The sequence below is a fragment of the Linepithema humile genome, chromosome 8 (genome assembly GCF_040581485.1).
Source record: "Linepithema humile isolate Giens D197 chromosome 8, Lhum_UNIL_v1.0, whole genome shotgun sequence".
NCBI lineage: Eukaryota > Metazoa > Arthropoda > Insecta > Hymenoptera > Formicidae > Linepithema > Linepithema humile.
The window spans coordinates 3195402-3210034 of NC_090135.1; the positions used below are offsets into that span (position 1 = coordinate 3195402).

At 33.9% G+C, this 14633-nt stretch overlaps 3 protein-coding genes across 4 annotated transcripts; 1 reads left to right on the forward strand and 2 right to left on the reverse strand.

The window, feature by feature from the left end:
- Positions 1-1975: 1975 nt before the first annotated feature.
- On the reverse strand, positions 1976-2794 carry LOC137001692 (uncharacterized; the record flags this gene model as incomplete). Its single annotated transcript, XM_067360797.1, has 1 exon — positions 1976-2794. A coding segment is annotated over one exon (819 nt), but the record flags the coding sequence as incomplete, so codon positions are not given.
- A 4862-nt stretch (positions 2795-7656) lies between these two features.
- LOC137001430 (probable inactive protein kinase DDB_G0270444) lies at positions 7657-10276 on the reverse strand. Of its 2 annotated transcripts, XM_067360242.1 has the most exons (3): positions 10063-10180; positions 9208-9876; positions 8983-9074 (listed from the first exon to the last, which is right to left on the reverse strand). In XM_067360242.1, exons 1-3 carry the CDS (start codon positions 10130-10132, stop codon positions 9046-9048), a joined length of 768 nt encoding a protein of 255 aa, XP_067216343.1. In that variant the 5' UTR covers positions 10133-10180; the 3' UTR covers positions 8983-9045. The 2 variants fall into 2 exon arrangements, with proteins under 2 accessions (XP_067216342.1, XP_067216343.1); XM_067360241.1 differs by having other exon boundaries at positions 7657-9876; positions 10063-10276.
- An 842-nt stretch (positions 10277-11118) lies between these two features.
- LOC105680067 (uncharacterized) lies at positions 11119-13419 on the forward strand. Its single transcript, XM_012380502.2, has 8 exons — positions 11119-11240; positions 11317-11563; positions 11812-12033; positions 12102-12290; positions 12376-12447; positions 12521-12762; positions 12865-13033; positions 13142-13419. The coding sequence occupies exons 1-8, from the start codon at positions 11178-11180 to the stop codon at positions 13282-13284; spliced, it is 1347 nt and encodes a 448-aa protein (XP_012235925.2). The 5' UTR covers positions 11119-11177; the 3' UTR covers positions 13285-13419.
- Positions 13420-14633: the final 1214 nt, after the last annotated feature.

Below are 14633 nucleotides of genomic sequence, written 5' to 3' on the forward strand. Positions count from 1 at the left end.
TTTCGAGTTATTCACGATTTTGTGTTGAAATATGTACTTATAGATATAAATACGTAAATAATTCTAGATTTTGTTATACTTGTTGTAGGACGTTCGGGAATGATTCTATCAGATTGGCGTCGTGAATTTACATATTATAGCCTGTTTATAAAAATAAAAATATTATTTATTATTATTTTTATACCAAAAAAGTGTTTATTTTATTTTTAGAAATTATAATTTGGACTATTTTTCTTGATTTTGATAACTAGTTACGATACAGTTTGTCGACAAGATATTATTTTTAAGCAAGCTTCTTTAGTAGATCTTTTATTTAACAATTTGATATTCAGCTCTTGTGCTTGCATTTACAGGTAAAGTATAACTAACAAGGAAAGGGACCCAAGTGTTCCCCTCCGATTTTGACGAGCTTTAAATATGTTGTAAAGTAGCTCAAAATAAGAGACGTATTTTTTTTTTATGTGCTTTCTCGCACGTTTAGGGTTGAAACAACCCCTACAAGCTAAAACGGTTTTTTTGATTTTGACTGAATATCGTCAAAACTGTAAGAGATATCAAAAAATGTTTCGAATAAAAGTTGCATGATCTTTTATGAGCTTTATAACCGCGTAGCTCGATTTTTAAAAAATTTTATATTTTTTAATTTACCCTCACCCCTTCTTATTATTTTTACGAATTTCAAAATTTTTGTTATGACAAAAGTTGTAGCATTTCTTACGCTGAATACAACCATATATGATTTTATTATGTTTCGAAATCGCATCTTTCAGAAATGAGCTGTCAATGTCGCACTATATGCGTCGCGCTGCGATATATGCATATATATGCATAACGCATCGTTTGTGCCGCTTGTGTAATCGATGTTTGTTGCGCATGTGTAATTGATAAGATGAATAAAATTAGAAATAAAAATTAGCATGTTATGAAGTATTCGGAAAAATGTTCTGGTCAAAGAACAAAGTTCACTAAAGTTGTTGCCAAGGCATCTCCTCTATATTACACTTTTATAGTTATACTAGAACAATACAAGCGCGCGCTGCGCCCGTGCACTTATTATAATAATTTAATAATTATGAAATCTAAATATTTTAATAAAATTTAAAAAAATTTAAATAACCGTCAAAATAATCTTTGCTCTTAAACTATCAAACTGTCAGAATAATCGAGATAACCAATCAGCGTCGCGGATAAGCGTCAACAATACTTTTGATACATTCAAGTATCGATTTTTCATGCCTTTTTTAAGAGTGGATTATATCGAAAGAGAAATAAATAAATAAAAATCTTACAATTAAAATGCAATTTATTGTTTTTCAATGGTAATGCAAAAAAATCCAATTAATTTCAGGTTTTTCTATTAATCAATACTAGAAACATTTGTTTGTTTATTATTTTATTTCTTTTATAATAATATATGTCGAAACAATTACAACTTTACCTTCAACAATAACATACTACATATATTGAATATAATACATATATTAACATATATTAAAAACAGATGAATTTATGGAACAAACGTATCACAAAAGTGATGTTCGTGAAAAAAGTGATTTATACAAAGTGATTTTTTGCACCATGCGCAAGTAATTATTGCAGGTGCGCTACAAATATCGCATGTTGGTTTTGACTGTTTATGAAAACAAAATTCCACTGGTGTTTCGAATTCTTCGGGCTTATTTATTACGTACCCGCTTTTATACCATGCGTATTTCAATAAATTTCTGAATCTTGGCGATGAAAATTGATTATGAGTCAATGACTGTAATTTTAAAATGGTGTTTCTTACATGCAGATTGACTTCCAGATCTAAAAGCATTACAGTATCAGAAAAGTGTCTAATAAAATTCTTCCACAACGAAAACCATATACATCCAATGGTTGTATTTTTCCTGTTGTTCCAGCTGGTATAGTCAACAAAATAATATCTTCTGTGGATTCTGGTTTAGATTCTTGAATAATATTTGGACAATGACTAAAGTTTAGTCCATGAATCTAGTAGTAAAACAGATTTTGGACCTACATTTGGAAAAAGTACGTCTTGCAACCAAATTTTAAAATGATGCGCTGTTAATTTTCCGGATTTCGAAGCCGTAACAAAAATATTAGGTGCCTTAAACATTGTTTCTTGCACTCTGGGATCAAATGTTCCACTAACTTCTTTCAGTACAATAAAAAGAGGCGATAATAATCTACCATCGGCTGAAACAGTAGGTTGTATAGTATAGCTATGCGTAGTTGCCGATACGGATTGTACTGCAGATTCAATTTTTTTTGTTCCTTTATATGCCAATGTACGACCGGCATGAAGTTCTAATTGGAATCCGCTTTGATCACTGTTGTAAATATTTTCAACTCCATATTCTATTATTTGATATTTAACGTTTTCAATAAATGTGTTACATTTTTCTTCAAAATCGACGTTAGACAATATAGATGTTTTTCTTATAAATTTTGTTATTTTACGAGATACAATATTATGTATTATTTTAAATTTTCGTATCCATCGCGATGAAACTGTAAATTCTGGTACATTTAAATTTTCCTGTGCCCGAATAGCCCATCGAGCTAAATCAGCGTCGTGAACAATAATTCTATTTTCAAGAGCTGTATAAAAATTATTTAATGTATATTCCGAAATTTGTTTTAATTTTTCGAATCTACTGCCACCTTGATTCACTTGAATTTCCCATCGTCGTAATTGACGTAATGAATATACTTTCCGAAATCTTTGTTTTACTCCTTCTAATGTTCTTAGCCTTGTTGTACTGTTTTTCCAAAATTCGACTGCATTTTATATTCATACGGAATACGTCCATCTGTAGTACATATAACTTTAGGATTTGCGTCCATAGCTCACCTTCTTCCTCTTTATCTCCTAGTTCGAATTGCTCTGCTGTTAGAATATCGTTATCGTTTTCATAATCTAAAGATTCTTCTACTTCCATTTTGTATCTCTCATCGCGCATTTCTTTCAGCATAGATTCTATTTTATGTGCCATTTCTCGTTCTTCAGATGTTATCGGACTTGTTGATAGATTAAGGGCCGAAAAAGTTACGTATACTAACATTATTACGTTAAATGGATTTAATTGAACCATTCTGAAAAATATAACAATTAAATATTTCTCCTTATTTGTGTACAAAAAAATAATACTTACTTTATAGTGAATTTGCTGTTCTTTTTTTGATGCTGTTTTATATATTGTTTTTTTGTAATCACTAACAAGCGCACAACTTTAAAGCGTAATATGCACTGACGGGATATGACAACGCGCTGCGCTATAAATGCACTCAAAATGCGACTATAAAAGTGTAAAATAGAGAGGATGTTTTGGCAACAACTTTAGTGAACTTTGTTCTTTGATCAGAACATTTTTCCGAATGTTTCATAACATGCTAATCTTTATTTCTAATTTTATTTGTCTTATCAATTACACATGCACGACAAACATCGATTACACAAGCGGCACAAACGATGCGTTATGCATATATATGCATATATCGCAGCGCGACGCATATAGTGCGACATTGACAGCTCATTTCTGAAAGATGCGATTTCGAAATATAATAAAATCATATATGGTTGTATTCAGCGTAAAAAATGCTACAACTTTTGTCATAACAAAAATTTTGAAATTTGTAAAAATAATAAGAAGGGGTGAGGGTAAATTAAAAAATATAAAATTTTTTAAAAATCGAGCTACGCGGTTATAAAGCTCATAAAAGACCATGCAACTTTTATTCGAAACATTTTTTGATATCTCTTACAGTTTTGACGATATTCAGTCAAAACCAAAAAAACCGTTTTAGCTTGTAGGGGTTGTTTCAACCCTAAACGTGCGAGAAAGCACATAAAAAAAAATACGTGTCTCTTATTTTGAGCTACTTTACAACATATTTAAAGCTCGTCAAAATCGGAGGGGGACACTTGGGTCCCTTTCCTTGTAAGTATAACTATCTATTTTCCGTTTATTATTTAATTGGTTAAGTTTATTGGCTCAAGATTATTCATTTATTAATTTGTTTCAGCAAATCTATAAGGTTGTTAAGATTAAAATCTCAAAATTAAAATCATTTTTTCTTGACAAATACCTGGGGATTAATTTAGTTGTGAGGCAGATACTTAGAGGGCAGCTAAGTAAAAGTTACTGCATGAGGAAGAGTAGTGCTGGAATTTATTTTACATTTTTTAATTGCTTTGAAATTGTAAATTATTGAGTTTTGAGATTTTGTAACAGTGCAGCCCGCAAGCTGCATCGTTACAGCTACGGACCGTCCATCGTTCGTAGCCCACCAAGGGCGCATCAAGCGCCGGTAAGACTTTATTATAAACACCGGCGGTCAATCGCCGAACGGATCCCCACATCTGACTGTTCCGAATTCCGTTTAGTGGGGACCCGCCGCCGAAACCGCCGATGCTTGCCGATCCGAAGTCAGTCGGCCGCCAGCCGGGTATAAAAGAGGCCCGGCTGTACGTCTATTTCACCAGATCCTGTTCGCTGCTAGACAACAAACATTTCTCTACGAGCGTTCTCGTAGTCCACCGAGCGTACTCGGGTTCTATGCCTTTTGCTTCCAGACACACGAGCGTTCTCGTGTACCGCCGAGCGTTTTCGGTATTCTTTCCTTTGAAGCACGAGCGTTCTCGTGCACCCTCCGGGCGTACTCGGCTTCTATGCCTTTTGTTCCAGACACACGAGCGTTCTCGTGTACCGCCGAACGTTCTCGGTATCCTTTCCTCTGAAGCACGAGCGTTCTCGTGCACCCGCCGAGCGTACTCGGCTCCTCCACGTACCGGTCTTCGTGCACGGGCATTCCCGTGTACCCAGCAAGACCGCCGCTACTCTATCCACCTCGTACAAGCGTTCTTATATTCCCGCCAAGCGTCCTCGGCTCCAAGCCTCTTATACGAGCGTTCTCGTATACCCATCGAGCGTACTTGGCTCCTCATCTCTCGAACACGAGCGTTCTCGTGTACTTGGCTTCCAATCTAAATATCGCGTCTCCGCGCACCGGTATTTAAAGTTGTGGCGGCTCACCGCCACACCGCTACACTGACGCGGCATAATACGCCGCGGCGCCGCTACGCGCTGCAGGGCTTCTGCCGAGTTACGAGCTTGCGGCTACACCGCCAGGTTGCACAGGCGGTGAAAAGCTTTCTCGCGATCAAGCATCGATCGAAGCTGTATAAAAGAGCTTCTCCGCAGATTTTTCCTCACTCACTCGCTTCAAGGCGAGCTCTCTACAGGGCCCTTGACTTGAGTCTTACTCTGCTTTAGCAGAGCGTAACCAGAGGCAAATTTGTCTCGCCGTTTTTCTCTTTACGTTGCCTTGCAAGGCACGTAAAAGAAAAACAGAATCCCAGCTTCAGCCGCACACTTCAACCAAGCGGCCCGCTGACTTATCAGTACCGCCGTCACCTCCTCAGACTCTAGCGTGGAAGCTAATTCCCCTAGAGTTCTGCGTCCGGTTGACTCGGCCACCAAGGGACACTCTCGTTGCTGGCGACATCCGAATTCGGAGACCTCTCTCTCTCCTCGGTACACAGAACATTCTGTTACGCCGAGAGCCGAGACGGTTGCATCTTTAGGCACACCGGAAACTCGTTCCGTGGCCATCCAGATCTCGCCGCCTAGAGCGTGCTCAGAGAGCAGCTGCAAGACGGAAGAGCACTTTCCAAATGGAGTTCCTCCAGCACTAGGAAAGGGGCTGCAACGAGCTAATTCAATAGAACCGTCCTTTTTAGGACCCGTTCAATATACAAAGACGCGGCCGGTAATTTCTTACCGCGCCCGTCAATTTTTCTTTTAAACTTCTCGGTCTTACACACGTACCGAGAAAGCGCCTCTGGCGCAATCAATTAATTCAAACAGAATACAGCACGTGTATACAGGGTGTTTCATTTTAATCTAGCCAGGCGAATATTTCAAACGCTGTTGAGTTTAGAGAAAAATGTTTCAGACAAAAGTTGTAGGGTTCGGAGGGGGACACAAGATGGTGGGCTTGAGTTTTTGATAAAGGTAAAATTGAAGGTCATATAAAGGTCAACTTTGTTTTTTAAAATGTGTAACATGGGTTTAACCCATGTTACTACTTGCGCGATCGGCCGCAACGATCGTCCGCGCATCGAGCCGCCGGCCGCAACACGTCATCGGAATGCGGCCGCCGAGTGGGGCGAGCGGGTATATAAGGCCGTCGCTCCGGCCAGTAGAGACCTTCCCCGGTCTGCAGTGAGCACGCTGCAGACCTTCCGAGCCATCAGGGCGCACTCTGACTCGGCTCTTCCTTTCCTTAAGGAGCAGGGAGCACTCTGTCTCCGCCGGGCGCACTCGGCATCCGTATACTTTTCCGTTCCTCTAAGGAGCAGGGAGCACTCTGTCTCCGCCGGGCGCACTCGGCATCCGTTCACCGTTCACCGTCCCTCTCAAGGCAGGGAGCACTTTGTCTTCGTCGGGAGCACTCGACGTCCCGTATTCATCGTTCCGTCCTCCGTAGGATTAAGTATTATTTAGTTCACGCTTCCTAGTTTATATCTTTGAGTTTATATTCTTTTGGTTTATCCTTTTCTGGCTTATATCCGCTAGCATGTATTCTTTTGGTTATATTAAATAGTTTATTCTTTTCTAGCTTATAGTCTCTAGCTTATATTCTTTCGCGGTAGATTCTGGTCTCACTCTTGCGTTACCAGCGTTGCTTCTATACGCTTTCCTCGCGCTCTCGCTTGCACGCCGCACTCGCTTGCTTTAATGGCTACCGCTTGCTCTTTATAATTATGGCTTGGTAAAATGTATCACCAACTCTTTAGTTAAGAATATATTTATTTTTACCTCCAAATTGGTCTATTTGATTGGAGTTTCCCCGTCTGACCGCTTATCCCGAATCCTGGCACCGGCGAGCTACTCCGCGCTTAGCAATAAGACCGCGAGATAAATTCGCACCGTTACAAATAAAATGTAGTATTTTTTATTGCATATTCTAAAAGAACATAAAATTCTGCATTAAAATTGTCTGACACGTTTTTAATGAAAATCCATAATTTTTGAGGAAATTTCTATGTCCGTAATGTAGAAAATGAAGAAGAAGTGCTACGTAATATAGAAGAAAATCCTACAATAAGTATTCGTGAAATTAGTCGTCAATTTGGAATGTCGAAAACAATAGTTCATAAAATATTAAAAGAAAATAAAATGTATGCATTTCATTACTCAAAGGTACAACATTTATTACCTCAAGATTATGCGCAAAGAATAACCCGAGTAGAAATCTGTCATGGAATACCAGATGTCTGAATAGTATCTATTCAGAAAGTGTCGTGGCATTCCCTAATAAGTAATGTTAGCCGGGCTCTAAGGAGGACTCTAAGCAGTTTTCCTTTGTTCGAGATAGGGTTTTCCCTAAATGTATCAAGACTGGAAGTCTAGTCAGTGGTTGGTCGGAAAATGATCCGAAATGCCTTGACTAAAAATACTGATGGGAAACTGACAGGGCAATAGGCCCCTTTCAGTGTTTTCAGTCAAGGCATTTCGGGCCATTTTCCGACCAACCACTGACTAGATTTCCAGTCTTGATACACTTAGGGAAAACCCTATCTCGAACTAAATGACGCTAAGTGAATAAGATTATGCATATTGCGTAGCTAATTCATACATTCATTACATTTTACACAATTACATATATTTTGTACGTATTATATTTTATACAATTATATTTTATGCATATTTTATAACATTAATTATATTTTATAGAACATTGATTATATATATATTTTTTTAATTTTCACAATTATTTTATACAATTTTTTATAAATGAAGAAGTGGCATAACGTATGATTTTTTTCCCCCGTTACGCTGCTAACAAGGACATCCAAACGTACCATTTTTGATTTAATTTTATGTAATCCACACGTTATTTTTTTGGATCTTTCTTCATTATCTACAATTTCCCATTGTTTTAATTTTTTAGAAGAAAAAGGATAAGCATACATGGAACTTTTGATCTTCATCAATCTTCCCACAATTATAATATCATTTATTTCTTTCATTGATGGAATGTACATATCTGTAATTTTAACTACTTTATCATTATGAAGCAATATTGTATTGTTAGGTTCTTTAGTAGAGAGGACAACATTTTTCCATTTTAACTTTTTTACTAAAACATCCCCAGATGACAAGATTCGTCCAAATTTTTCGATAGTAATAGTTGGTGGTGGATTTTTTTTAACCGAATCAATCGACCACAATTCACTGTACCTATGACACAGTTGTGCTAATGGATGTTTACCACTGCGAATTTTTTGTTTGATTTTTTTAATAGCATTTTCAAACGGAAATGCAGTGATCTCACTTAATGAGCAACTTAAATTTTTTGCATCGTCAGCCAAGTGAATGAGATTGTGCATATTCAAAATTTGTGAAGCTGATCCATAAAAATTACGAGCAGTTAATACAAAAATTCGCAAGTATGTTTTAGCTTTCGCATTATATTTTAAAGCCAATTCTTTACTGCAAAGAATTCTGCACGCAGCATAAAATAAAAGAAAATGCCGGTATAATAATTTAGGCAGAATACCTTTTAAAATAACAGGGCCACTATATAATAGAAAAAATCGAAATTCTGTTGCCTTCCATTTCAAAATATCCACTAGCGATCTTGTAGTTCGTTGAAATTCCACTGGTATTTGAGATTGAAGGGCAAGCAATCGCCGAGAAATTTCGAGTCTACCTTGCACGCCTAATTTTACGTTGGAATTACTTTGAATCCAATAATCTAATAATAATTTTTTCATTACACCCAAGCAACAAAGATGCATGAAATCTAGCACAAAATGAAAAATCATATCAATTGTTGGTATAGTAATTAAAGGTGTTTTACAAATGTGATGTTCCGGATTTTCTTCGAGTCGAAATGATAAATCTGTTCTTTCTGCACAGTCAATTTCCGGATAAATCATTGTCTTATTTGAACATTTCGTTTCATGAAGAGCAACTCGTTTTCCACGAACAACGCATCGTTCGCAAGCATAATATCCTCCATGTCCTTTTATGCCCTTAATAAACGAACGAGCTGGCCTGTCACAGACAAAACACATGACGTTGATTTTAAAAATTTGATTTTCTAAAACTATGTTATTCGTTTGTAATTCATTAATCTCTTCGATAAATTTTTGTAAATATAACTTCAAATCATTTGGTTTTTTATCACCTGCATAGATTGCTACAGGGAATGGCTCATATAAATCTGGCTCAAATTGAACTTTGCACATGATTGGCCATAACTGAAGAGCGCTTGATTTATATGGCGATGTTCCATCGATACCAAATATAAGATTTAACGTATTATTTGCATGAAGTTTTACATTAATACATTTACGAAGTCCTTCGGCTATACTAAAATAAACAAATTCTGCTGTAGTTTGGCCACGACTTAATGGGAATTGTTCTATGTTAAATCGGACAGAGTTTGTTCTCAGAAAAGTTTTAGCTGATATAGGCAGAGTAGGAAGCAAACGATTTCTTAATATTTTTAATAAAGCATCCAAAACGATATGCGGGATGTTATTTTGAATGGCCCATGCTCGTAATTCCATTATTTCCTTTACTTCTACGTCATCTTCGATTTCATCGTCACTTGTAGTTTCGTCGTTTATTTCGTCTTCTTTTTCCGATTCTAAATAAAATTCTTGTTCATCATGAACTTCTATTTCGACATTATTTTTTTCAATCATTTCGTCTTCTTCACGTTGTTGCTCTATTTCCATTTCGTCTTCATTACTTATGTCTGCGTCATCTTGTTGTTCTATTTCCATTTCTATTCTGTTTTCTTCTTCATCTTCTACTTCTTCTTGACAATCCGTATTTTGAATATTATCCTCTGTGAAAGATTAAAATAATAAAAAAAAAGTATTAAAATGCTCTTTATTGACATTTATGGAGAGATTTAACATTTTTTCCACAATAAAAGATCGTATTTTTTTAATAATTTTTAATCACAGTTTTATCGAGATCCCTTTATATATATAACACTATAAATAATAAATATATTAACATCATTACTTACTTTCTTGAATTTTATATAAAGCACGTTTGCGTCTCATTCGCATTTTTGCCGTATACTTTATTCTATCCATTTTTATGATAGACTATGAAACAAAAAAGTAAAAAGTAATAAGTAGTAGATAGTACGTAGAAGTAAAAAAAAATAAATAACACGAACACAATTATAATATAATTAAACCTTGATGTTAATTTACTATTTTCTAGATTTGCAATGCAAAAGTTCCAGTCCTTTATAAACGACAAAAAATAATAATTTCAGATTACGTTCACGGATGTTAAATACAGTTTCACGCTGCACTTGAAGTTGATCGTATCTCTTAATACACTCTGAATATGTATAAATATTTAGCGCCTTTAACATCCGTGAATGTAACCTAAAATTATTATTTTTTTTTATAAAGTGAATCAGTGAAAATGTTACTATAATGGAAACAATAAAATAGGATTTCACTAAGATTCACTGAGTATTTCACCAATATTCAGTAGAAACACTTATTTTTTGTTTTTTATCGTAAAACTTACTGTGATTATGGTCAATGAAAATAAAATTTCGCTATAAAATCAGTACTTTATTTATTGGTAATGCTGATTTTGTATTTACTGCGATACCATATTGTATAAACGCCTCTATGTAGAGGGACAAATTAGGCAGAATGGTTATTGACTTTGATAGATGTTTTTAGAAAAGTTTAAATAAAGAGGATTGAAGATCACAGATTGAAGACGGCGCAATCGTTCGTTAGCTTTCGAAGTAAGTAGTGTACTGAGAACTAAATATTCCGGGTGCTGATCGAAGCGAGCGTGTTTTACCGAAGTGTGTCTAATACAAGGCGTGTGTCTAATACGAGGTAAGTAGTTTTAATATCAAACGATTATTTTTTTTCCTCTTGTACTACATAACATCCAGCAATTATTATAGTCATAATCGATTACCAATTTTACAACAGAAGACGATTAATAATCGATTGCAATTATTTTCTATTTTTTTTTGTATGCTGGTAATTGACTATGATAACGAAAGCATGTTAACCTTAAAATCAATTGACATATAAAATACATGTTTTATCTCATGTGTAAAAGTTTTCGTGAAGGTAAAAGAAATTTTGACTGAAAATAATGGCAACTCGAAAACATCACAGCCAACATCATCCATACGCTACACCCTCTAAACGTTCTAAAGTAAGTTGTGAAATTCTAATATAAACAATATTTAATATTCATTTCATTAAGTTTTGACTTAAATGTGTTATTAAAGCTGATGGATACTGAACGCCATTATCAAATTATCGAGTTCCACGAAGAAAATTGTCTCCAAAAAATTGTGGATGTTGTACCAACTAGTTGGATTACATACGACATAAAATCATGTAGGCTCGTTTCACCATTTCCGGAGAACTTGAAAATGAAAAAAGATCGTGATTTCTTACACCATCTTGTGCGAACAAAATCCAATCCTCTGCAGAGTTGGAGAAAATGGCCAATTATTATACGAGGCGATTCAAGTAAAAAACATTACACATTAACTAACAAAAAATTTTATAATTTATTTTTTTCAACATTTTAACAATAAAAAATTATTGATAATTATAATAATTAAAAAAAATAATACGTACAACAATTTAGGTAATAAGTGTTGCAAAATTATATTTTCAACATATGTTGCATAATAGGAAACATAATTAAAAAAAAATTAATAAAAAGTAAAAATAACTAAAATAATAAGTAAAATAATTTGCTATTATATTTTCAGATAACTACACTGATGCATTAGACAAAATTAAAAAATTAAAAACTAAAAAATACGCTTATACAACAGATTGCGAGAAACATGCTGAAGAAAAAGCATTAAAAACATTTAATGCAATAAAGAAAAAAAATTTTAAAGACAACGAAAAATTGGGAAAAAAACTATTGTCCCAAGTTCCCCAGCTGGACGATGAAGAGGACGATTTAGAGTTGAATGAAACTAACAGTTAGTTATAAGAAAAAAAATATTCGTCCACAAATTTTATGTTCTATAAATGTCCATTATTTTTGCAGGTTTAAAAGATTCAAGTAAAGATAGCAGCGAAAGCGATTCCGAAAATTTCCAAAGAACTACTACTTTTCCTGAGGCAGTAATAGAAAACAAAAAATCATCTACAAAATCAAAAGAAGATAATCTGTCATCATTATCAAAAAATGATGATATTTCTGACAATGAATTGTATATTGCTGAATCACCGAGTTGTAATTATAATGCAATTATTCTATTATTTTGCTACAATATTAATTTTTTTTATATTAATTTTAGTTATACTATTTTTATTTATAGTCCATCAATCAAAAACCCAAAAACCCACTGATAACTTATCTGCTCCAGATACTTCAAAAAAAATTTTGAATGGTACGTATAAAATGAAATATACTTGTAATTATTCTCTTGTAATCACTTTATTTAAATAATATTTATTTTTAAGGCATTAACGATATAATATCAATGCAAAGAAAATTAACTCTGCAAATCACATCGATGGCAAATGAAATAAGAGACGTAAAAGAGATATTATGCGTTAGAAATATCAATCAAGATGATGATTGTATAATAACCTTTACTGATTTCATGGAGAAATACGAGTTAAACATGCCTTTTAGTGCTTTAGAAGACTTTCAAGAATTTGATAATCGTCTCAAAATTGAAAAAAATTTTCAGTTGGAATTCGTGAGCATTAATATCATAAAAATTAAAGAAACTATTAGATAACTATTTTTTATTAACACAAATTTAGTCTTTGAGTGAAAATGTATTTTATTCATATTTCAGAAGCGATCCATCTATGTAACAATAGATAGGGATAATAGTGTGTCAAAAATGTTGACAAGTATTTTGAGAAAACTTGTCAAAAGAGTAGTTATGTGCCAGTATACGTGCCTTAAGCAACAGGGCACTAAACTAATATTTAAAGATACAGTGACTTGCCGTTGTATCATCGGTAATATAATTAATTTGTTCCGATTCTGACAAAAAATCTTTCTAAATTATTAATTGTAGACGACTGTGCTTAATAATTATTGTTATTAAATGCAATGTATTATTTCAGATATTGTATTTAAAACATATAACAAGGATCAAGAAAATCCAGTAGTGACAGAAAAATCTTTCTTTACTTGTCTAGGTAACGTAATCTCTAATGCGAAGGATTGGGAAGGCCAACGTACTGCAAGAAAGCAGAGTAAAGAATAAAAGAAAATGTTATTTTTATTTATTGTGTTAAAAATTAATTTTGAATTTATAAGTTTAATTTTAAGAATAAAAGATTTTATAAGTGTTACATTTAAGAAAACTTAAAAAATGAAATAAAACTCTAAATAAAATAAATATTTTAATATTTAAAAAAGTTGAAGTTGTTTTGTATTTACTGTACCAAAATTTAAAGAAATGTTTCTATATATCCAAAAACCGATTTAAAAAAAACTGCCCAGAGCCAGTCCAGAACTGACCAGAACTGATTAGTAAAACTGCCCAGTTTTCGAAGAGGCCAGTCGTAACTTTTATGGCTGGAACCACGCCTGCTTTCCTTATCAGTGCCTGTCCAGACATCAGGAAAAACTATCAAAAATCCTACCAGTTCCTAATCATGATTTCTACTCGGGAAACTTTTGTACATGGATATTGCAACAAGAAGAACAACAGCCTGAAATATTACGAAATATAATATTTACCGATGAATGCTTAATCACTCGTGAAGGTCTTTTCAATACTCACAATTACCACATTTGGGCACAGGACAATCCTCACGAATACGTAGCAAATAATTTCCAGCATAGATTTAAAATTAATTTATGGGCTGGTCTATTAGATGACACACTGGTGAGACATTTTTTTCCTTTACACTTTTTTTTATTTTTTAAACATTTTTTTAAATTAATAAAATAATAAGTTTAGTAAGTATCTTCTTATTTTATTGCAGATTGGGCCATTTGAATTACCTGCCAGAGTAAATAGTGAAACATATCTAAATTTTTTGCAAAATGATTCACCGATATTATTAAAAAATGTTCCGCTGCATTTAAGAAGAAATATAATTTTTCAACACGATGGTGCACCAACACATTCATCCAGAAACGTTCGGCGTTTCCTAGACGCAACTTATCCAAACAGATGGATAGGACGCGGTGGACCACAACACTGGCCAGCGAGATCACCGGATTTGACTCCAGTAAATTATTTTCTTTGGGGACATTTAAAAAATTACGTTTACCGTGTACCAATTAATAATCGTCAACAATTGCACGATCGAATCATCGAAGCAGTTGCAAGCATATTTCCTCAAATGATACGCAAAGTCAGAAATAATTTTTTACGACGAGCAAGATTGTGCATAGAGATAAATGGTGCACAATTTGAGCACTTATTATAACAAAATAATACAAATAAAAAAGAATTTATTATTATTAAAGTTTACAATTATTTTATGATAGAATTAGTATTGCTACTATTATTTTATCAAAATATAAATAACAAACTTTATTATCATAATTTTTATTAATATTTAATTTCAATGATGAGAAAATGGGGATATCGAGTCAACG

Coding starts and splice junctions, on each gene's coding strand:
- LOC137001430 (XM_067360241.1), bottom strand. CDS start 10,132: ATGGATAGAATAAAGTATACGGCAAAAATGCGAATGAGACGCAAACGT. Junction 9,877..10,062: donor TTTATATAAAATTCAAGAAA/GTAAGTAATGAT, acceptor AATCTTTCACAG/AGGATAATATTCAAAATACG.
- LOC105680067 (XM_012380502.2), top strand. CDS start 11,178: ATGGCAACTCGAAAACATCACAGCCAACATCATCCATACGCTACACCC. Junction 11,241..11,316: donor CACCCTCTAAACGTTCTAAA/GTAAGTTGTGAA, acceptor GTGTTATTAAAG/CTGATGGATACTGAACGCCA. Junction 13,034..13,141: donor GACTTGCCGTTGTATCATCG/GTAATATAATTA, acceptor GTATTATTTCAG/ATATTGTATTTAAAACATAT.